A 22,930-nucleotide genomic window follows, 5' to 3' on the forward strand; every position below is an offset into this window, starting at 1 on the left:
ATAGACATGTACAACCTTTTATAGAGTTGATCTACGAAATATTAGCATCCATTTATAAAATATTCCAAAATATCTGTTCCAATTTTAGAAAGATTCTGATCGCCCGGGTCTTTTGGGAATATTTTCCTATTTATCCAGAAGAAATAGTCTTAGGCTCCCATGATTATGCGGGCGACCAACTCCGTAATTAAATTAAGCAGGCTCTAAGGTTGAGACTCGAGGATGAGATGAGATCGGCGCGTGATGCCGAGTGAGTATCAAGATCGAAACTCGAGGTCGAGACTTGAAGCCGAAATAAGGTCGACGCATGATGCTAAATGAGTGATTGTCGAGATCGGAACTCGAGGTCAAGATGGGGTCGGCGCGTGATGCCAAGTGAGTATCAAGATCAGAACTTGAGGTTAGGATGCCGAGTGAGTGCCGAGATTGAAACTTGAGTCGCGAGACTCAAGGCCGAGATAGGGTCAGCGCGTGATACCGAGTGATTGCCGAGATCGGATCTCAAGGTCGAGACCCTATCCTGAGATGGGGTCAACACGTGATGCCAAATGGAAACTCGAGGTGGAGAATCGAGACCGAAATGGAATTGGAGCGTGATGGTGAATAGGTGCAAAGGTTAAATCCTATACCTTAAAGGTGATTATCATCAAGATCTGAAAGATATAGATTTCTTGACCACATGATATTCCATCAACAATCACGTGTCAACGTGTAGACTCCACTATATATCTCAATTGAAATAGTATTTCAACGATCATTTAAGATAAAGTAGATATAAGATATATTAATTGAGATAAAATAAATTAATACGTTTTTGTGGTTGTTAATTAGTAGACATATATATGTTGTAAAAAAACACCAAAATAATTATATTCTTTGTCGTAATTTTATTAATTGAGATTAATTATTAAATTTATCATATAAATTTTACTGGTCAAAATTAATATTGACCGGGAAAATATTAAAAAATATCATCTAAAATTCATTTTGGTAGTAATTTTTTATAAAATTTTAACAATGTGCTAATTTTTATTTCTTAAAATTTAAAGGATTACTAATGTAATTTTTCAGGCCAAAATAAAATTGGTCAGTTTACTCTGTACCCAAACCTAATATTCACGAGTAAAATATTAAAAAATACCAACAAAGTAAGTTTTGATCATTTAATTATTTGTTAAAATAAATTTTGACTGATATTTTTAGTTTTTTTAACCGCCACAATTTATTTTAATTTATATTTTCTGACAAACAATTCTTTCCGGTAAAATTGATACACTTAATAAAAAATATCCGTCAAAATTTGAATTTATACATTTAATAAAAAAATATTTGTAAATTCCATAAATATCTCTATTAATCGTTACCGGAAAGCATTGTTTGTCAGAAAATAATATTACTTTCCCGCATGGAAAAGTTTAAGTGGGCGTTTGATTTGAATTTTTTATTTTTTTATTTAATTTTTAGAAAAAAAAAATGGGTTTAGTAGGATATATTATTTTCTATTTTCTAGAAAAAAAATTAGAAAATACGTTTGATTTATTAATATATAGAACCCCTCGACAAAGGTATCAAGATCCAAAAGCTTCAACCTAGCAATCATTTAACCATGAACACCTCATGATAAAATTTATTGGAAAAATAAAATCTATGCATAACTTTACTTAAAATTGCCGCACCTAAGTCCCTCTACTCCAGATCCAACAAAATCAAGGTCGTCTGGGAATCTATAGAGGAGAATGTGATGGAACCTTGACGCTGACTAAATCACGAGGAGGAGAGATTGTTAGGTGGAAGGCTCGAGGAAGATGAACAAAAACTTGAATATTGTGGTTTAAAGGCACGAAATCAATCGCTATCCTTAGAGAGATATTCACTCCCACACGTAGTTGTTATGGGTTAATGACGATACTCCCTCAGGATACGATGAAACCTCTATGAATTTCTTGTCTAGCAATAACAAGAAATTCTCACACTCTCAAACATTTAAAGAACTCAACTCACACAATACACTAAGTAGAAGATGAATTCATTGTTTTATAATGGAAGATATTTATAAATACAATAGTACGTACCCTTTCATGAAACATGAAGAGTTATATCTTTTAACTGTGTACCATTTCATTATGTACTTTTCCCATAAAATGTGATAAAAAAATTTTATAGACTAAAGATCATCTTTAAGATTAATTAAATCTTTAAAATTAAATATTTAAATTAAAAAAAAACATAGAGGGCCACTAAAATAGTTCATACCCATTTATAGAAATTCAATATCTAAATCTCAAATTAGTCAAAATATCATCCTTGCCGTTACATGAATTTAATGTTTTATTCAACCGATGACGTCATATAATAATTAATGAGAATAACTAAAAACTGGAAAAGAATATCAAGAACCGCGACATGTACAAACAATGGGCCTAACCTGAACCCTAAACTTCTTTGACTTTCTTTGACTTTGACTTTCTATTCATCGGCCTTCGGTCTCGCCGGTTCACCCTTGGAGGGCTCTGCCAACTCCGGCTTGATCTCCTCCAGCTGCTGCATCACCTGCTGCGCCTCCGGCCTTGCGGCCGGCGAGGGGTCGACGCAGTGCAGCGCCAGCTTCAGCGTATTGAGCAGCTCGTCGCCTGTCGCCGTCCCCGCCGCTGCGTCCCTCATCAGCTCCGTGTCGAACACCTCGTTGGTCCACTCCTCCTTCACTATGGACGCCACCCACTGCGGCAGATCCATGCCGTTGGTCGAGTCCGCCGGCGACTTCCCGGTCAGCAGCTCCAGCAGGATCACGCCGAGGCTGTACACGTCGCTCTTCGCGTTGGCCTTCTTGAGCTTGGACAGCTCAGGCGCACGGTACCCGAGCGCGCTCGCGGCGGCGACGACGTTGGAGCTGGAGGCGCCTGTCATGAGGCGGCCAAGGCCGAAGTCGCTGATCCTGGCGTTGCAGTCGTCGTCCAGGAGCACGTTGGTACTCGTGAGGTTGCCGTGGACGATGTTGAGCTCGGTGTGGAGGTGGTGAAGGCCACGGGTTACTCCCATGGCGATCGTCATCCTCGTCGGCCAGTCCACCATGCTATCTGGTGCGCGAGCTGACATCAAAGGAGCAGTGGAGAATGTTAAATTCGATGATATACAACATCAGATTCAAAGATCGCTTGAATTTGATTGAAAAATCGAGCCTTTTACCGTGCAGAAAAGCTGCAAGGCTTCCTTTGGGCATGAAATCGAAGACAAGAAGCTTCTCCCCTTTAGGCCCCAAGTAGAAGGCCCTCATAGCTAACAGGTTGGGGTGCCGGATTCTCCCAAGAACACCAACCTCCGCTTCGAATTCCTTCTGAACCTTCGCGATCTTCTCTCTAAGCCGCTTCACCGCGACTTGGCTGCCGTCCTCCAGCGTCGCCTTGTAGACCGTCCCGTAAGTGCTCTTCCCCATGATCTCCGCAGTGGCGCACAGGAGATCGTCGGCAGTGAAGGCCATCGGGCCGTCGAAATGAACCAGCTTCCCTCCGGTGTCGCCGCCCGCCTCGACTTCCGTTCCGCTGGTCTCCGTCCCTGGTTTCTCGCCTCTTCCGGCCGCCACCTCTCTTGCGGTGCTCTGTTTTGAAGCTCTGCTTCTGATCATGCAGCAGAAAAGAACGGAGAAGAGAAGGAAGAGGAGCGCGAGGAAGATCCCCACGGCGATGAGTATTAGAGCCTTCGTACTGAGTCTTCTTCGGCTGCGCAGCTCCTGCGCGGTGGAGGGAAACGGTGGAAACGTCGGAGGAGCAGAAGGACATGGAGTTGAGGCACTGTAACCGCAGAGCTGGAGGTTTCCAACAAAAGCGCTCGAATTGAACTTTTCAGAGAGAAGAACAGGAACAGGGCCGGATAAATCGTTGTAGGACACATCGAAGAAGGTGAGGCTTGTGAGGTTATCAATGGAAGAGGGAATTCCTCCGGTGAGGTTGTTCTCCGCCAAATTCAGCAGTGAGAGGTCGGAGATGTTCCCCAAGGTGGGAGGGATTGGACCATTGAATTGGTTTCGTTTAAGATCTAATAAAGATAGATTCTTTAAACCATCGATGGACTCTGGGATTGGGCTTTCGAGAACATTACCTTGGAGTTTGAGCTCGACCAAGGACGACAGGTTGCAGAGCGAAGCAGGGAAGCTTCCAGCAATGGAGTTGTCGGAGAGATCGAGCGTTTTGAGCCTCGGAAACGTCCCGAATTCTTCAGGAATGCTGCCTTCTAGCGCATTGTTGCTGAGATCAATGTCCTCCAGCATTCGAAGGCGAGAGAGGGAGATCGGAATGCTGCCTGAGAGGAAATTGCGTTCGAGATGCAAGCTTTTGAGCTGGAAAGCTGATCCATTGCTCTTGTTGCTTCCCCATGTGTCAGGAACAGAGCCGGAGAGGTTATTGTATTCGAGGGAGAGGAACACAAGAGCAGGGAGACGAGTGACGGCTACAGGAATCGAACCAGAGATGCCGTTGTGGCTCAAATTGAGCCTCATGAGCATGGAATTGTTCGCGATGGCGGCAGGGATGCTACCGGAGAGCGCATTGTTGCTGAGGTCGAGCGTCTGCAGAAGGACGCATCCCGCAATGGACGGCGGCACACCGCCGGTGAAGCGGTTGTTGAACAAATAGATGCCACGGAGGTCACGGAGGCGGCCTAGGGCAGCCGGGATAGGCCCACCGATAGCATTGTCGTGGAGGTTGAGCTTGCGGAGGGCGGCGAGCTGGCCGATCTTATCGGAGAGGCGGCCGGTGAGGCCGCGCCAGGGAAGCTGGAGGGCGATCACCTGGCCGCGGACACACTTAATGCCGACCCAGGCGCCGGTGCAGGCGTCAATGCCAGTGCCGTTCCAGCTCCGGAGCACTCCCCGGCGGTCGGCGAACTCCGCCTTGATGGCCTGCAACCCCTGGAGGTTGGTCTGGGTGATCGCCACCCCGTCCCACTCGATTCCCACCGCCGATCTCGACGCAACCAATGCAAGTAAAATCAACACCACCAGCGGCGTCGGCGGCTGCCGTTGGAGTGTTGATCGATCCATGAAGCAGGGATCCACGCTGCTCTGTGCTAGATCAATGCGGACGAAGAACAAGATTAAGGAACAGAGAGATAGAGCGATCGAGGGCGAAGAGGAGGAAGATTAATTGGATTTTTGGGAAGGAAAGGGATGGGATTATAAATTGTGAGAGAGGGAATCTTGGTGCTAATTATTATTATTGTTTGGTTCTCGGGAGGAAGCCAACGGCTAGTTTTCCTACCCGCATCATCTTCCCCTTCCTAACTGCTGTCGTCCGGCAAAGTCTGCGTAGAGCGCGTGATGGCAAATGGGGAAATAAATTGACGGATGAGGAAGAGCAACGGCTAAATCTGGGCGTGTCGGGAAGCACTAGATTCTTCCACATCTAGATCGTTAGTTGGAGGTTTGACTGCGATGTAACGTTTCAACGGTCGGGATCGAGTAGGACAGCACCTGTACGGTGTGCCAGTGGTGACGTAATCTGGGACTTTTTGACGTCAGGATTCGGTTAAAACTTTACCAGATCCGGTAAAAGGTTGATGCAAGTAAAATGTTGGTGCAGTTCCAGACAGAATATGCCGTATTTGATGAATATCAGAATCCAGTGGAAGGAATCTGATGAATATCAGATCATCTAAATAGGATAATCTAAAATGATATAATTATCATATTTTTCCCTCAAACTCAAGATGGCTCCTCAATGAGATTGACTTTTACCTGAAACTACAGTTTGCAAGTAGTATGCTGTGTTTCTTCCAAATCAAGGACAATAGAAGGAAATGCAGTAATTTGAACGGCAAAGAACAGAAAATAATGAAATATATTGAGCACTTCCATTCTATTTCGTTCATTCTGTTTACTTGGACAATCAGAAGAAAGAATAAAATAATTAATATTGATTCTTAAACTATTTATAAGATATAAGTTTATGATAATTACATATTAATTAACAATTCCAATTCCTAACTCCTTGTGAACGCCCAAAGGAAGCTTTGTTCCTCAATGTTGAATAAAGTTTCGTGCTCACCTTCTTGTTGCTTGGATGTGCTTGACAATGCTAAAAAACAACAATCTTCTCCTTTTCTTGTTGGCTTGTTCACTCTTAACCTTAGTCTTCACAATACTGAAGGAAATCAAGCAATACCTCAATTTTTAATTGTTATTCTCGTCGTCTACCACTAGTAGAGCCTCGTACCATTGAACCTTACTTTATCAAATACATAGATTGCTTATTGAGATCACATAACTCTATTTAATCAGAACAAAATCACTCTAATTTGGTTAATCTCCTCTAGTTTTAGCTGATTTCAACTGATTCACCATCAAATCTGATTGACTTTCCACTTGACTACCATGGTTTCGTAGATTTTGAGAATCCAAGAAATCGCTTGAAGTTGGATTGGCCTCAAAATCACTCAGAATTGAATACAAGATTAACTAGACATGATGGAGTGCAAGCTAAACAAAAGTTCTCACCCTATTGAAAGTCACTAGACAATTTTCCTGCCCCTCTCAATGACTCAAGCAATCCTCCCATGAAATAAATTAGCGAGGAAAGGTACGAGATCCAAATTACTGCAATACCACATTGTGTGGAGTAATCTCGGCACATTTTCTCCCAAGATTAAGAAACACTTCCATTAGACTGAATCCATTCAGAATTGAAATCATATAGAGGTCTTCTTTATACTTGCAACTACCCAGAAATGAAAAATTTGCAGATCCAGATTCCATGGTTCTAAGAAACTGAACACAAATCTGTCACCTAAAGGATAATTGAAAAAAATCATAAATCTATATTAAGTGTGATCTCTTACATTCAAAACTCATTGGTATTCTTATATAACATTCAAAACCTTTGTTGAATCAGATGAAGTTTATTTAACATTTGTTGAATAATTAAGTGTGATCTCTTACAATTTATTATGATATTACGCTAAAAAATATTCAACTATCACAATGTCCATGTAAAATTTAAGACAACTCCTACTCATTATCATTTACCTATAACCAAGCAAGTTTAAATCATGGGAAACTTGTAGAAATCATTTATTTTTCCAAAGTTTAAATCAAGGTCGATTTAAGAACAATTCAATTTACCATTATAATGGAACTAATTTCCCACATTAATCTATAATCCCTACAATATTATTGGAAGACTTGTAGAAAATTATAGGGAAGGGGATTTGGGGGAAATTCCTCTATTTTACCGAACAACTAAAATAATCAACAAATTTACTATTTTTTTGTTTGCTGAAGCTCCCGGTTGATGGATCTAGCCGCTTCCTTCAGTTTCGACGTGTTGCTTCAATCTCTTCGTCTGTGTAAAATTTGTGTGCCGTTTAGGGTTTTGAGAAGAAAATAGGTATTATTGTGTTGTGAATAAATGGACAACGAAACCTTACCGAACAGGTGGCCAGAAGAAGAGAGGTGTCGCGGGAAGAAGAAGAAAGTCGGACTGTCGCCGGGAAGCCTTACCTCGCGCCCACTTGCGGAGAAGAAGAGAAGCGCTCTGCGGACGTGGTGAGCAAAGCGGGAGGACAGGAGAGAGGGAAAGGGTAATTTAGTCATATCATCTGTCGGGGAGTTTAAACTGAAACCTTCGGCAGAATGGGGAGTGCATGCGAAGGAATTGATGCCTGGGGACTGACCGCGAAGACTTCTTTCAGATTGGGGATTTTAAAGCAAGTTTCCCATTTTTTCGAGGTTGACTGCAGTCGCTTCTCACGGCCGCAAGGTCTGCGGCCGCTTCACGCGGCGCGCCTCATGCGACCGTGAGGTCGATCGTGCACCTTACGGTCGCGTGATGTTGCCTGCTTCCGATAGGTCGCCCACCTTGCGATCGCGCGATGTCGCCTGTTGCCAATAGGTCGCGCACCTTGTGGTCATGCGATGTCGCCTGCTGCCGATAGGTCGCGCGAGGATGAAACTTATATTAGGGCATTTTCCTTTGTGCCTTGATCCCTTTTCTTCCTCTCTGATCTGTGTTTTCTATTCACAAGAATTTCTTTTGTCATTTTCCTTTTTTCGTAGTGTTCGTACTCTTTGCTATCTCATTTCTATGTTTAGTGTTTATTGTATTTTAAGTTGTTACATATTGTTTCTTTGTAGCCACAATGTTCTACTAATCACAGAGTGTGAAAGAAGCCTTAATCTAAACCTAATTGATTTGAGAGTGCTATTCAATGTTCAAATTTCAGTTCAAATTTCAAATTTTCTGCTTTCTAAGTGTGTTATTCAATGTTCAAATTTCAATTCAAAGGCCTCTTCTGTATTTGATGATTTTGCTTTTGGGGCTTTTCAGGTTTTACTTGAAATGCAAGACAACTTCTTTGAACTGGCATTGCTGATAAGATTGGGTAGTGCCTTGAGGTGATTAATAGCATTTTGCTTGGTACTATTTGATTACTATCTGCTATAGTTTTTTGTTTATTAATGTTACAGGATTATTTCTTGACAGTGTTTAGAGTTCATGTGGTATTGTGTTTGTGGATATTAAGTTTTTTTAGTTTGTGATTTAAATTGATCAATGTGCAGTAAGAAGACCAACAAGCTAAGCCTTAATTCTCTTGTATTCCATTTTGTTATCTATACTTAAAGATTTTAGGATTCAGACCTAAATATTTGTTCACACTGACCTAATGTTCATGGTTTTGTGATGCCAAAGAGTGTTCATGAACATACTTATTGATTCTTTAGCATTGACGGCTAACTATGGACTAATCAGCAGATGAACATTGATGTTAATTATGACTTTTGTACAATCTCAATTTATTTATATTAAAAAAAGACTTATTGTTTTCATGTTTTGAATTACTAGATTGTCTCAACAAATTGGTTCATTAATCTGTACAAGAGAAGCAATTTATCTCATGGAGTTTAAAGACAAGGAAAGGTAAAAGGGAAGAAATTGAAGACATGTGTGCTACTAGCAAGAGGATGGAGGAAGAAATTATTGAAAGTAAAATAAAAATAAAATTTATTATCATAGAAAATAAATAGAGAAGAAAAACTTATCAAAAAAAATAGATAAAGAGAAGAAAATCTTAAGGAGATAGTTTGTAAGATGATTCAAGAAATAAGATATACAAATCATTTGTATCTAGGAGGATTTAGTCCCGATTTTGATATACGAAATAAAGATTAAAATACTTTGTAATTGTTTGTGATATTTAGAAATATAGAAATATAATATAATAAAAATGTAGTAATTGATTTAAATATGGATTTATAAATAGAATTGTAAATAAATTTATAAATATATAAATTAAAATTATATTTGATATATTATATGAAACAGATTAATAACTAGTTTAAAATAAAATTAAAAATAAAATTTATATAATTATTAGATTAATCTTATATTTGTTATATAATTTGAGACGAATGATGAATTTAAAATAAAATTAGAGATGAAATTTATATTTGAAATTAATTTCATTTGATCATATTAAAAATAAATTTATAAATAATTATCCAATAATATTTTTTAGAGATAAAAAATGATTTTTTTCATATTAAAAAAAAAGAAAAAGAAAAGAACTGCGCTGCTGAAGAAGAATTTGTTGCAAGAAGAAGAATAAGGAAGAGAGGGAAGGAATGCCTTACTGGTCGATCTTTTCTGGAAAAGCTAAATTTAATTCCGCAAAAAAAAATAAGAACCAATTAGTTGTTGTAAAATGTATCGAAACAAAAGGAATATATATTATAATCAAAATATAATTTGTCTGATCTTTGATCATCTTTATCTCCATGTACGTACAACGGTAATGATTCCACACGAATTGATGATACGTCCTGCGAAACTCGATAACTTGCAATTGTTCTTTCTCCCTTCAAAAGAAGGAAACAGTTTTTTTTTAAATCTGAAAAATTTTGCATGGACGATGAAGGATAATTATCATTCATTCATTCATTCATTGCTGGCCGATCGATCGAGCGGCGGCCACGGGGCGGAGGCGACGCGGGCGTAGAGGAACTCGTTCCACACGTCGGGGACGCCCGGAAGGCACCAGTGAATGCAGTCCGCGTAGGTGGCCGGGTCCGCCTGCTGCTCCGGCGTCAGAAGCTTCCCCTGCCGGAGCGTGTGCACCGACGTGTGCGCGTCCTTGCGCAGCTCCGACAACGCCGTGATCTTCACCATCGACACCGGCACCTTCTTGTTCACCCTTCTCACCACCTCCTCCGCCACCTCGAACAGCCGCCAGTCCGTCCCCACGTCCAGCGGGTGCGACAGGTTGCCCACCGGCTGCGTCTCCATCGCGCACTTGATCCCCCCCGGATTATCCCATTCCTCGCTCCTACAACCGCCGCCCCGCCGCCAGATCTAATTATATATCATTTTAATTAAAAAAGGAAAAAAATGATATATAGATCAACTTACTTGATGTGGTTGGGAGACATGCTCATGAAGAACACTGTGGTTCGGTTCGGATCCACGTTCTTCTTCACCCAATTCGCCCACGTATCCAACACTCTCCGGTAAGCCACCGGCCGTTCCACCTCGTCGTACTCCGTCGATCCTTGATCGAATGATCCTCGCCTAACCAAGTCGATGGAGTTAATTCACACTTTTTAATCATTTAAAAAATAATAATAATAAAATATTTTCAAAATTCAACATACAGGACTTTCATGTCGAGCGTGTTCAACCACCAAATATAAGTGTTGAAAATGAGGAAGTCGACGTTCTTCCAATTTTTGCCGTGCTTGGCGATCGACTTCGGCATTATGATCCGGTTCAGGATGCTGTGCTGGTTCGGGTCGTCCGAGTTGGACTCGACCAGGAACGGAGCCCAATAGAACTCCACGCTCGCATTGTAATCCTGTCCAATTAATCACGTAATTAATTCATCTTAAATTGTTTTTTTTTCTAATTAACTATAATTTAATTAATCAGCCAACTAATTAATTACGTGGAGGCGAAAGACGTTGAGTGAACCGTTTTTGGTGAGCGTCTTCTTGCCGGGCGGGACGACGGCTTGGACCAGGCAGACCATCGACTCCCATTGATTCCGGTTCAGCGAGTCGCCCACGAACATGAACCGCTTCCCCCTCAATCTCTCCAACATCACCCTCGCATCAAATCTTTTATTTTTGAAGGTTTTAAAATTCTGAAAATTAAAAAAAAAATAATTAGTTAATTATAAATATTTGATTATTTTTACCTGGGCAAGGAGCAATCTTGTGGCTGCCAGCGCCACTTCTGGTAGTCGTCATCCCGGCGACCATTCCTCATGCACGTGACTTGCTCGGTCAAGAACTCGCACGCCGGCTCCTTGTAGAGAGGGTAGTTGACGTCGTCGTACACCCACCGCCCGTTGAACAGATCGCAGCTCGCCGGCACGTCCACCACCACTCGCCGCGCCTCCTCCCTCCGCTCCTCCTCCTCCGCCTCCTGCTCCTCCTCCGCCGACGCCTCCGCCGCCGCGGCCTTTGCCGCGTCTGCTTCCTTGTCGCTGATCATCGGGTCGACGACGAAGACGCCGAGCTCGTCGACCACGCCGGCGAGCTTGTCTCCTGCGCCTCTGCTGCTGCTGAAAGGGAACTCGGCGATCGACTTCACGTCCTCGTTGTAGATGAAGGTCACGAAGAGGAAGACGGAGATGAGCATCACGAATACAGAGTACTTCCCGTTCTTCCTGCCGCCGCCGCCTCCGCCGATAAACGGCGAGCCTTGCTTCGTTCCCAACGTCTCCGAAGCCAAAACCGACGCTTTCCGGCGAGGCAACATCATCATCATCTCTCTCTCTCTCTCTCTCTCTACGTAGAAAGCTTGAAGTCAAGCTTCAAGAATTTGTGATAAATAGATAGAAAGAGAGGTGGATCGATCGATGTAGAGACAGAGCAGTTGAAATATGATAGAATAGATTAAAGAGAAGAGATTAAAGGGGTAGGTGTCAAAGGGATTCGTTGTGGTTAAGCTTTCTTGTTCTCTTGGCTCATTCAGGAGTAAAAAATAAGCTTCAGAAAAAATCAAAAGGAGATTGACGTATTAAAAGAAACATAATTAAGTAACTAATGTTCAAATTTTTGCTATCAAATAGCTAGTTTGTGCTAACCAAAACGGCTAATGACATATATAATTACAATTAATTAGCCTTAAGTCAAACATCCCAAATTAATCAACTCAGATTAGATCAAGCACTGTGGAGATCAATGTCCTGTATGTAATTTAGTGGCTCTAAGGATGCCCTCTCATTAATGAAGCTGACTTGTAGATGATTAAACTATGTTTTGTAGAGTACAAATTATACTGACAACCCCAAAATGATAATAATCCAAGCCCACACATGAAGCATAATTAATGATCTCGTACGTATAAATAAATTCAATTTGTCAGTTTTTTAAAATTGTTTACTTGGATTAAAATAAACGCCAACTGGTTTAACCCATTGACTTGCTTTTGTTCCTGTTCAACTGAAACGAACAGGCCACCAAATAACATGGTCAGTGATTGCACCAACACCACCTGTTCAAGGAAGAGAGACCAATAGCTTTGTGTCTAAACAAAGTAGATTTGGAATGTAATCACTTCTTTTTCATGTGAAACAATATATATCAGAGACCATGATATATGTTTTTTTTTGTTTACTACAAAAAAAATGTATATAAATTGAAGTAGGAGTTAAGTGATGGTTGCTTGTGTGGTGAGGTTTCTGATAGGGTTGGTGGGGTGGAATATAACTCACTATACATGCAGGCAGCTTGATGAAGAAGTTGGCAAGAGACTTTAGCATAGAAATAGGGAAGGATGTTAAGAGTTAATACTAGAACAGTGGCAAATAATCACTGAAGATTAAGGCTTGCCATATATTAAGTACGTACTGCTGAACAAAATTGGAGAAAAAAATTAATGCTTGCAAATTAAGTTTAGGAGATGAGGAAGCACTATAGCAGGTTGTTAGGACATTAGTTTGATTAGAGCATATGAACTCCCAACAAATAGTTGACACCGCATCGCAATCTTTAGTGACACAAGAAGTAGTAGGTGATGTGAAGGAAGAGTAAAACGACAGTCAGAGCCAGGGATCCATTTGACTCCAAAAACACAAAACTTAAAACAAAAACTTCATCTAGTTGTTTGATTATATATATAATTATTCCTGTGGATCGCTCATCGGACATCTGACTGGTATGTTGACTCACCAAAGCAGTACCCATGACCAGTTGAGGAGCAGAACGTTGGATTCGGACATGCCACTGAGCATTGAGCTGCACCCGCAAGAGGTAGGGTTGTTATATATAGAATTACAAGAGAAAAAGAAGTCCTACTTTAATTAAGGAGAATATCCCATCAGTGAAGATTTTATCATAAGAGACATCTCATCACTGGTAAGGAGACTATCTCATCGCCGACATCGCTGTAGCGAAGAGTTCTATCACCCATGTCTGGTACGGTATCAGCCTATGTCATTCTAAATCATGATGCATTAATGGGGTAGGTGAGCTGCCCTAAATATCATATCATAGCACGTGTTCTTCTGGTGGCAGTCTGACAAGCTGAATGAAGGAGTGTCAGGGGTCGTACTCGGAGGGATCGAGCTAATTGAACACTGAGTAGGACACTAGTGTTGAAGATCGGAGATGGCTAGAGAGGGGGGGGGAGTGAATAACCTCCTTTCGAAAATCGATTTTCTCCTACAAAAGTGTTAGTGCGCAGCGAAAAATATAGCTAACAAACTAAAATCAAGGAAGACACGAAGATATACGAGGTTCGGGGATAACTTGCCCCTACTCCTCGGCGTGTCCGTAAGGTGGACGATCCCTTGATCTTCGGTAGATCGAACCCCGGATGAATCCGGCTAAATGAATCTCCTTCTCGGTGGAGTGACCTCTCCACAACCAATCTCACAAATAGATGTGTTAAACACAGAGATTATAGAAGGAAAGATTAAGGCCAACAGATACAACTTACAGCACAGCCTTAATCAAACAGTAAGAAACCTCAAGCTGACCTTCCCGAGAGCAAGGCACACACCTTGCACCACCTCAGGCAGAGAGCTTCAAGGAAGAGCACACGAGCAAGCAGAGAACACCACAAGCAAGCACCAGCTGATTGTTCGAATTGTTAGGATAGTCTCTCTTCTCCTTCCTCTCTTCCTTTTAGCCTCCTTGTTCAACGTTCTCTGAGTCCACTGCACTGAGCCATTGTTGGTGCAATCTTTGCCCCAAGTGCATTGAGTTTCAATGTTTGGCTAAACCATGTTTGAAGTTAGGCAATACTTGTGATCTAACATGTGTGATGCAAGTTTGCAGGAAAGTCCAAGCGTAGTCTTGGCAAAGAAAAGTCCAAGCGTAGTCTTGGCAAAGAAAAGTCCAAGTAGTCTTGGCAAAGAAAAGTCCAAGTGGGTAGTCTTGGCAAAAGAAAAGTCCAAAAGTCTTGGCAAAGAAAAGTCCAAGTGGAAGTCTTGGCAAAGAAAAGTCCAAGTGGGAAGTCTTGGCAAGGAAAAGTCCAAGTGGGAAGTCTTGGCAAGGAAAAGTCCAAGTGGGTAGTCTTGGCAAGGAAAAGTCCAAGTGGGTAGTCTTGGCAAGGACTTGACATGACGAAGCTGATGGAAGCATCTCAAGCTAGTGCAGGGAAGGCATGAGGCTGTGGGAGATGTTTGAAGGCCGAGGTCTAGGTCAAGAGAAGCTGAAATGTGATTTTTCAGCTTCACCAGTCGACTGGCCCTGCCAGCAGTCGACTGCTCATAAATCAGACGCACACAGAAAAATCAGTCGAGCCAGAGGAAGACAGGAGTCGACTGGGCAGTCGACTGGTGTTATGGTGAGTCGACTGTTGCCAGTCGACTGGTCTTGGACAGTCGACTGCTATTTGAACGTTGCAGAAAATTGGCAAGCATTTAATGCGCTTTAATGCGAGATTTTGTTGCCGATTGAAGGCATCAGTCGACTGGCCCTGCCAGCAGTCGACTGATGTTGCAGAGATTATAAAAGAAGCCTGCACGAGAACAACTCATCTTTTTCGCTATTCTTTTATTACTTTGTGCTTCTTCTGAGAACTTGTTTGTTCTCCATTCTCTGCTTTCTTCCTCTCCTCTCAAACACTATTTCATATCATTCTTGAGGAGATCGAAAGAGTTGTAAAGGTTTCTCCGCCTTCGAGGTTTTCGAGAAGGAGAAGATTCATAGTGCATCGGGTGTGTGCGTGCGTGTGGATCCTTGGATTAGTCACCTCTGCGGAGGTGGATACCAAGTAAACAAACCGGGTTAGCGTTGATCTCTTGTTTTCTCTTTTATATTTTTGCTTCCGCTAATCTCTGTGCAGAGAAAGATCAAGAAAAATCGAGAAATGCTATTCACCCCCCTCTAGCGAACCAACCGATCCTAACAGAGCCATCTGAGCTTACCAGCTCCACGCTCCTCTCAGCTCGCTCACTGACCAACCTGATCATCCTCCTGTGCAGCTCAGAGCTCCGTTGTTGTCTTTTACCTGAAAACAAGGTAAAACCAAAACTCGACAAACCCTGAACAAAGAAAGCAATCCCTTGACTCTTCTTGTTCTCCATCAAATTCAAACTCCATCTGCAAAGATCAGAGAGATTAGCACAGCAATATCAGAAGCAACAGAAATCAGAGCAGAAACCTGAACACGATCAGAAATACCTTAATCGATCAAACAATCGATTAAACGTCGTAATTCTCTCCTCTGTAAGCCGTGTAATCGATCAAGCAGTCGATTACCCAAGCCCTTAATCGATCACCTGATCGATTAAGGTATGGTAATCGATCAGGTGATCGATTACCTGTCGCTAACCCAGTTTCTCACTAAGCTTGTAATCGATCACCTGATCGATTACAGTTCATCATAATCGATTGCCCAATCGATTATGGTGTGTTCTGTGGGTTTTGTGAATTCTCACAGAATGTTCTGTAATCGATCATCAGATCGATTAAGCACTAACCTTGGTCTTACAGAATGCTATGTAATCGATCACCAGATCGATTAACCATCTTACCCTTGGTTAATCGATTCACTGATCGATTAAACCAGAGTGAAACCAAAACTCATTCAATCTGATCACTTGGTTAACTTGGGTCTCACCCGAGTTGGATCATGTATTCAGAGAACAGACTCCCAAGCCTACTCTGACAATGATCCGGTTCGAAAACAGGCTACCAGCCTTCTTCGACTATAGTCCGGTACAGAGAACGAGCCACTACAAAAATATAGGCCTTTTGCGATGAATTTGGCGACGAAAAAATCACAAATTTTCGTCGCCAAATTTTTTTGCGACGAACTTTTTTTCGTTGCAAATAGCTCGTCGCAACTCTCGACGATGAAAAATTATAAATTCGTTGCAAATTTAGCGACAAAAATATATTTTGTCGCCAAATTGGCGACGAAAATTAGAATTCGTCGCTAAATTTGGCGATGAAAATCATAATTCGTCGCCAAAATTGGCGACAAAAATCAGAATTCATCGCCAATTTGGCGATGAAAACCAGAATTCGTCGCCAATTTTGGCGACGAAAATCTCTTTCGTCGCCATAGTGGACGAGCAAAGAAGGGAATTTTATGGTCAATTTGGCGACGAAAATACAATTTCGTCGCCAATTGGCGACGAAAACTGTTTCGTCGCCAATTTGGCCACGAAATTGGCGACGAAAATTTATTTTTCGTTAACTTAATTGGCGCAGAAACTGTTTCGTCACCCGTTAAGCTTCGTTAACTTAACCAAATTGGCGACGAAATCTGATTTTCGTCGCCAATTTGGCGATGAATTACTGTTTCGTCGCCAAATTGGCGACGAAACTCAAATTTCGTCGCCAATTTGGCGATGAAACACAAATTCATCGCCAAATGGCGATGTCGTATGGTCGTAACTTCGGGCCGGGACCTTTTTCTTAGCCGTTTCTGCGACGAATCCTTCCATTTGTCGCCAAAGTTTGCGACAAATACTATTTTTGTCGTAAATTTTGCGATGAAATAGCTTATTCGTCGCGAAATGGCGATGAAATTGGCGACAAAAATTGATTCATCCCAAAGTTGCAATAAAACTAAATTCGTCGCTAAATTCGTTGTAAATCTGCGACGAACGTTAAATTCGTCGCCAATTTCGTCGCTAATTGGCGAAAATATTTCGTCGCAAAGTTTCGTCGCAAAAAGCCTGTATTTTTGTAGTGAGCTACCGAGCCCTCTCCCACTTCATCCGATCCAGAGAACGAGCTACCGAGCCCTCTCTGACCTAGTCCGGAGAACGAGCTACCGAGCCCTCTCCGACTCCATCCGGTCTAGAGAACGAGCTACCGAGCCCTCTCTGACCTAATCCGGAGAACGAGCTACCGAACCCTCTCCGACTCAATCCGGTCCAGAGAACGAGCTACCGAGCCCTCTCTGACCTAATCCGGAGAACGAGCTACCGAGCCCTCTCCGGCTCAATCCGGTCCAGAGAACGATTTACCGAACCCTCTCTGACCTAATCCGGAGAACGAGCTACCGAGCCCTCTCCGATCTCAATCCGTCATTGATAAATCTGAATATATTGAACTTAATTCTTATACAATTAAAATGAACTTAAATCGGTGTCAACATCAAAATAACAATCGGGACAAACTGCATCAACAACTAGGTGAGTGGAGCTTAGGCGACAAAGAGAGTCCAGGCCGAAACTGGCCAAGATCGACAACCAAGACGTAGTCTGAGATGGAACTCGAGACCGAGTGGAGATTTAGCTGGGAGGCCTAGACCCAAAGCTGGGTGTTGAACCCGAGTAGAGTAGTCGGGTATTGCATTTCGAGTCAAGCTGGTTGCCAAGTCAGAGAGTCAGAGTCGACTTGTTTGTCGAGATGGGGCGTCAGAGTCGAACTGTTTGCTAGTCGGAGAGTCGGAGTTGAACTGTTTGCCAAGTCGGGGTCGACTGTGGTCACGCAGTGGGGGACGGCTGTTTCTGACCAAATTACGTCAGATTTTGGCCACTATATATCCGACGCCGGACCTTCGCCGCTTCTCCGCCACTGTTCACCGCCGTCCAGCCACCTCCGGCCGCCGGACCGGGCCCGTTGGAACCGCAACTCGACGGCGAGCCGGAGGTGTCTATTGGCCGATTTCGTCCGGAATTCGATCGGATTCCGGCCGAATCGGGGCCGGACTCCGGCCAACAGTGTCTGTTGGCCGGTTTCGGCCGGATTCCGACGAAATCGCCGCCAGAACCGTCTGCTCTGTTTCGGCCGGATTCCGACCCAATTCGGCCGGAATCCGATGCCGGTGTGTGCGCCATCGAGTTGCGCTTCCAACGAGCCCGGGATGGCGGTCGGCGGTGACCGGACGGTGACGAACGGCGGCGATGAACGGCGAAAGGTCGGCTGATCACACAGCGGGGTCACGCGGGGGATTTAACCAAATGTGAACGATGAAAATTATAAATCGAATTTGAATGCACAGTCATTGTCATTATTTTGCTGTCGTTGGAACAATCTAAAGATCAAAAGTAACCACTTTAAGATAGGATGATCTTTCGAAAGCTCCTTCCAATTTCATGAGTTGTCATTAAGTATATCTCTATTATCACATATTAAATATGAAAAGAATAATGCAAAACTAACTTTTGACCAATTTTTAGTATTCCAACTTGATTCATGCTTACAGTCATCCCTTAGAAATTTAAAACGTAACTTAAAATATAACATTTCAAAGGAACCATTAATCAACTAATCTATATATTAGCACTATTTTGCCACTGTAGCTAGTTTTGACCCAAACTAAATTGACTGTTAAAATATAGTTTATATATTTTTAAAAAAATTATATTAGAGGTACTAAATAACTGTAAAATATATTATCTTTTTTTTAAAAAATATTTGTTATCAATCAAATAGAGTTTGGTCAAAATTTAAATGAATTCTTTATAAGTTTTAAAATTAGATTAGTCCTATATCATTAATTTTTAAAAACCTTTTAAGCACTTAATTATATATTTTTTATTTTTAAGGTACAACTTTACAAATTTCAGTTGAGAAACCATCGATAATTGCCTCCTAAAAACTTAAAAAACGTAGTCAACGGTGGAGACGGATAATTCTGTTGCCCCGTTGACCATGAATTGCCACGTGGGGATGGTTCCGCTTGCGCACCGTTCCGTATGACGCACGTGCTTGCGTCGCCATTTTCCATTTTTCCCACTGTGGCGCCGGCCACATCGTCAATTCAAAAGGCCCTCACAAATTCTCTATACAAACGCTGTCTCATTCGAGACAGGGATTTGTAAATTCGTCTGATTTAGTTGTTCCACGATGTCATGATTACGTCTTTTCGTTCTTTTCTTTGCCACGTTTCCTGTTTCCTGTTTCCTGTTTGAGTAACCCGCGAAGTTCCTGCCTTAGCATGAGACGCTCCGAATCCAGCGAGACGCCGCGGAATTTGAATTTGGATCTCTTCTGCGGCGTCCATCAAGATCTCTCCTTTCCTCTGCAAATTTGTGTAAAAGGGAATTCTACGCAAGGGGCGAACCGAAAGGAGAGATCTTGGGACGGCGACTTCGGTCATTTCTTTCGGATGCAGTGGCTTCAGACCCCTTCCCGCGTGCCGCCTTCCATCGTTCTAGATCCGATCTCCGATTTCCCGTTGGTACTACGCATTTGAGGAGCGTCTCCAGCGGTGACGGATTTCCTGATTCCTTTCGCCCCGTCGGACTCGGCCGCCTCAGCGGATGGGCGCTGTGTGTGAGCGCACCGGCGAGGATGGCGACCGTGAAGGAGGCGGTGGCGAACAGGGAGCCGAGCGAGGCTTTCGACCCCGGGATGCAGCCGCCGTCCTCCATTCCGAAGTACTGCTGGGTGAAGGACCCCTGGAGGTCGATGAGCTACGTTGTCCGCGACGTAGCCATCGTGCTCGGGCTCGCCGTGGCGGCGGCGCGGCTCGAGAATTGGTTCGCATGGCCGCTCTATTGGGTAGCTCAGGGGACCATGTTCTGGGCCCTCTTCGTTCTCGGCCACGATTGGTATGATTATCTGCATATCAAAACAGGAATCTTTTGTCGCTTCTTCCTTCTAATCTTTTAGCTGATTTTTCTCATCAAAGTTCGGAATTTTGACAGTGGCCACGGCAATTTTTCCAACAACCCGAAGCTCTATATCATTGCAGCGTGACAGAGGACTGATCATTGCGGCGATGATACAAGCTCTATATCACACAAGAGCCAGATTATCTGTTCATGGTTCTTCTCTCTTTAATTAGTCCACCTTTACTTATGTTTTTCTTCCACATTCATCGAACCTATTGCTCTCCTTATGAGAGTGCAGATGAAAGAAAAGTTTGTTCTTATTGACTATTACTCATAATTTATACAGAAGAATGTATCAAAAATGGTTATATGCATGAATAATGAAGAAGCAAAGATATTTTCCCTCATTCCTTTTGTGTTACCAACACTTGCTACAAGAACTAGTGATTAGTGACTCGATCACTTGTCCCTCATTCCTTTTGCGTGCCTCATAACAAACTAAATTCTAGAGCAATTGAAACTTGCAGTCTATATTTCTTTTCTTGTTGATTAATACTTTTCATTTGCAATCATCAATAAAGTTGAACATTAATCTTGAAGGATTAAAAATACACCTCTTACACAACAGGATCAATAATCAAGGTTTGTACAATTCCTTGACTTTTACCACATGTGATACTTAACTTCCAAGAAGTTCCCATGGTGAGCCAAATGCTCTGAAACTTGCAGTAAAAGCCTACGAAAGCATTCCCTCTGTGTTGCTCCATTCTTCACAGATCACAAGTTCCTTAATTCTCTTTAAAGCTGCTGCTCTTCGACCTGTCAGATGATCAGAAGCTTCATCATTGTAATGTGGTTTACTCTTACTGACGAAAAACAGGACTGAGCCCCAAATGCAATCCTGTAAAATGATATTTACAGGATTGAGAATGAAGATATAGCAAAGAGCCTGCAAAAGTCTTGCGTGATCAGCACTGAATCTGGTTCTCTCCTCTATGAACAGATGTAAAGGAAAGAAATATTAGATTCCTTTAGAATCTCCAGCTTGAATTGAGAGTTACAGATCTTAATTATGGAGGTAGGCTCTCTAGGGATCTATCTACTCATTTTTAAAATTGGAACAGATATTAATATTGAACAGTAATGATCAATTAGACAAGGAGACAATGATCATTAACTCCTTGTACTCTACCACTGAAATTACGGATCGAACCGAGCAATTGATTCTAGTCTTCAATAAACAATAGCAAACAAACAAAAAACTCTTTCAATATTAAAGCTATAATATGTATTCATGTAATATATCCTAGTTGAGTTCAAGTTTTTCTGAACTATTTTACAAACCTTGGAATGCCACATATTGTGATCACAAGATTTAGATTCTTTATTTCAGATCCCCCCTAGATTATGGTTCCAAAAGTAATGGCAAAAAGTGGGAAGAGACTAAAGAGCTATAGCTAAAATTAAAGAGCTATAGCTAATTACATTGCCAGATGAAGCATTTTCTTGCATGCTAATGTACTGATACCTATCGTAAGCTGGAAAGCAAAGCATCTTCAAAAGCTACTCAAGATCTTTATCTTCTTTCTCGAACAGAATAATCAAAAATCTTCATTTGCATTTCTTCAAAAAAGTAAGATGTTTAGCAAGGAGTAAAGCTTCTTGTGTGTGTTTATAGAAGAAACTAACCTTGTTCTTCGTTCTTCTATCTTTCTCTTTTCTCTCTCAATATACTTGCTCATCCAATGTCAGTTTATCTCGCACTTTTCCATTATCGTGAGCAATCTTAATCTTTCTGAGAGATGAGCTTGTCGAGGAGGGTCACCAGGAGCTGGTGGCGGCGCTCGGCTCGCGCCTCCTCCCTCGCCCGGCGCTCCTCCTCCCTCTCCCGCCACCGCCGGTCCATCTCCGCCCGCTCGGCCCGCAGCCCCTCCATAAGCCGCCGCCACTCCTCCTGCTCCGCCCGCCGCGCCGCCTCCCGCGACTCCGTCGCCTCCAGCCACCGCGCCTCCATCTCCATCTGCCGCCGCATGAACTCTCGCACCGCCACATTGATCGCCTCCGTGGGCTTCGACCTCTCCGCTGCCACTTGGCGATCAAGCTTCCGTTTCTTCCTCCTCCCCGTTTTCCCGCTCTCCTCCTCCTCCTCCAACTCCTCCGACGCTAACTCCTTCTCGTCCAACTCCTCCACTTGCAGTACCGCTTGCTTCCCCTTCTCCGACGGCGGCGGCGCCGCCTCCCGGTCGGAGAATATTCTCCTCATCTCCTCGTAGAAGGGGAAGTGTTGCTTCTCGCTTTCCGTCAACGACTCGCTCCCCTGCTACTCACTTGCACCAAATTACTCAACACATAAACATCAACTAACCAACAAAGGACGACGACGAACTAACTGAGGCAATTAATTAAATGCAAAAGAATGAAGACCTTGAAGCGGGTGACGAGATTCTTCCACTTGGACTTGCACTGGTCGGGTGTGCGGGAGAAGCCCTTGAGGAGGAGCAAGGAGGAGGTGGCCTCCCAAAGCGGCTTGTTGCGCTTCGTCTCCGTGAAGCTCTTGTCGAGCTGCGCTCGGATGGCGAGCAACTCCCGCGTCTCCTCGTGGCTCCACTGCGGGAGCCGCTGGTCCGTAGCGCCACCTCCGCCGCCCCCGTCGGGGTCTTGCGCCGCTGCCACTGTGCCGGGATTCAGAGTTTGGTAAGGGTTGAGGAGGTGGCGGAGGTGATGCTCCATGGAATAATCAAGTGAAGCGACTAGAAGTAGCTAGGAGCAGCAGCAGGGGATAGAATTGATGGGGGAGAGAATTGATCAAGGTGTGAATTGAATAGTATTGATTAAAGATATGGGGAAGGAGTGAGGATCTGATGGGGTCGGCGACTATCTGTCAACGCGGAAAGGCAAGGTGGTGGTTTCCCACTGCTTTTATAGGAAGCGCAGGGCCAGAGAGCTGCGTTCGTGAGGGTGCCATCACGCTTACGAC

The 22,930-nt window shown here is 43.1% G+C and overlaps 4 protein-coding genes across 6 annotated transcripts; 1 reads left to right on the forward strand and 3 right to left on the reverse strand.

The window, feature by feature from the left end:
• Window positions 1-2,382: 2,382 nt before the first annotated feature.
• On the reverse strand, window positions 2,383-5,032 carry LOC141844399 (probably inactive leucine-rich repeat receptor-like protein kinase IMK2). Its single transcript, XM_074732456.1, has 2 exons — window positions 3,184-5,032; window positions 2,383-3,086 (listed from the first exon to the last, which is right to left on the reverse strand). Exons 1-2 carry the CDS (start codon window positions 5,030-5,032, stop codon window positions 2,467-2,469), a joined length of 2,469 nt encoding a protein of 822 aa, XP_074588557.1. The 3' UTR covers window positions 2,383-2,466.
• A 4,888-nt stretch (window positions 5,033-9,920) lies between these two features.
• Window positions 9,921-11,803, reverse strand: LOC141844120 (xylan O-acetyltransferase 1-like). The gene is made up of 5 exons (XM_074732127.1): window positions 11,176-11,803; window positions 10,924-11,095; window positions 10,634-10,833; window positions 10,392-10,550; window positions 9,921-10,308 (listed from the first exon to the last, which is right to left on the reverse strand). Exons 1-5 carry the CDS (start codon window positions 11,748-11,750, stop codon window positions 9,921-9,923), a joined length of 1,494 nt encoding a protein of 497 aa, XP_074588228.1. The 5' UTR covers window positions 11,751-11,803.
• A 7,887-nt stretch (window positions 11,804-19,690) lies between these two features.
• Window positions 19,691-20,098, forward strand: LOC141843904 (sn-2 acyl-lipid omega-3 desaturase (ferredoxin), chloroplastic-like). The gene is made up of 2 exons (XM_074731927.1): window positions 19,691-19,950; window positions 20,047-20,098. The coding sequence occupies exons 1-2, from the start codon at window positions 19,691-19,693 to the stop codon at window positions 20,096-20,098; spliced, it is 312 nt and encodes a 103-aa protein (XP_074588028.1).
• Window positions 20,099-20,525: 427 nt separating this feature from the next.
• LOC141844348 (trihelix transcription factor GT-3b-like) lies at window positions 20,526-22,749 on the reverse strand. Of its 3 annotated transcripts, none has more exons than XM_074732393.1 (3): window positions 22,378-22,749; window positions 21,643-22,270; window positions 20,526-20,772 (listed from the first exon to the last, which is right to left on the reverse strand). In XM_074732393.1, exons 1-2 carry the CDS (start codon window positions 22,681-22,683, stop codon window positions 21,740-21,742), a joined length of 837 nt encoding a protein of 278 aa, XP_074588494.1. In that variant the 5' UTR covers window positions 22,684-22,749; the 3' UTR covers window positions 20,526-20,772; window positions 21,643-21,739. The 3 variants fall into 3 exon arrangements, with proteins under 3 accessions (XP_074588494.1, XP_074588492.1, XP_074588493.1); XM_074732391.1 differs by having other exon boundaries at window positions 21,643-22,273; XM_074732392.1 differs by having other exon boundaries at window positions 20,526-20,854; window positions 21,643-22,273.
• Window positions 22,750-22,930: the final 181 nt, after the last annotated feature.

Source organism: Curcuma longa, chromosome 13, assembly GCF_044706935.1.
Source record: "Curcuma longa cultivar G26 ecotype Majalengka, Jawa Barat chromosome 13, ITB_CL_G26_1.1, whole genome shotgun sequence".
Lineage (NCBI taxonomy): Eukaryota > Viridiplantae > Streptophyta > Magnoliopsida > Zingiberales > Zingiberaceae > Curcuma > Curcuma longa.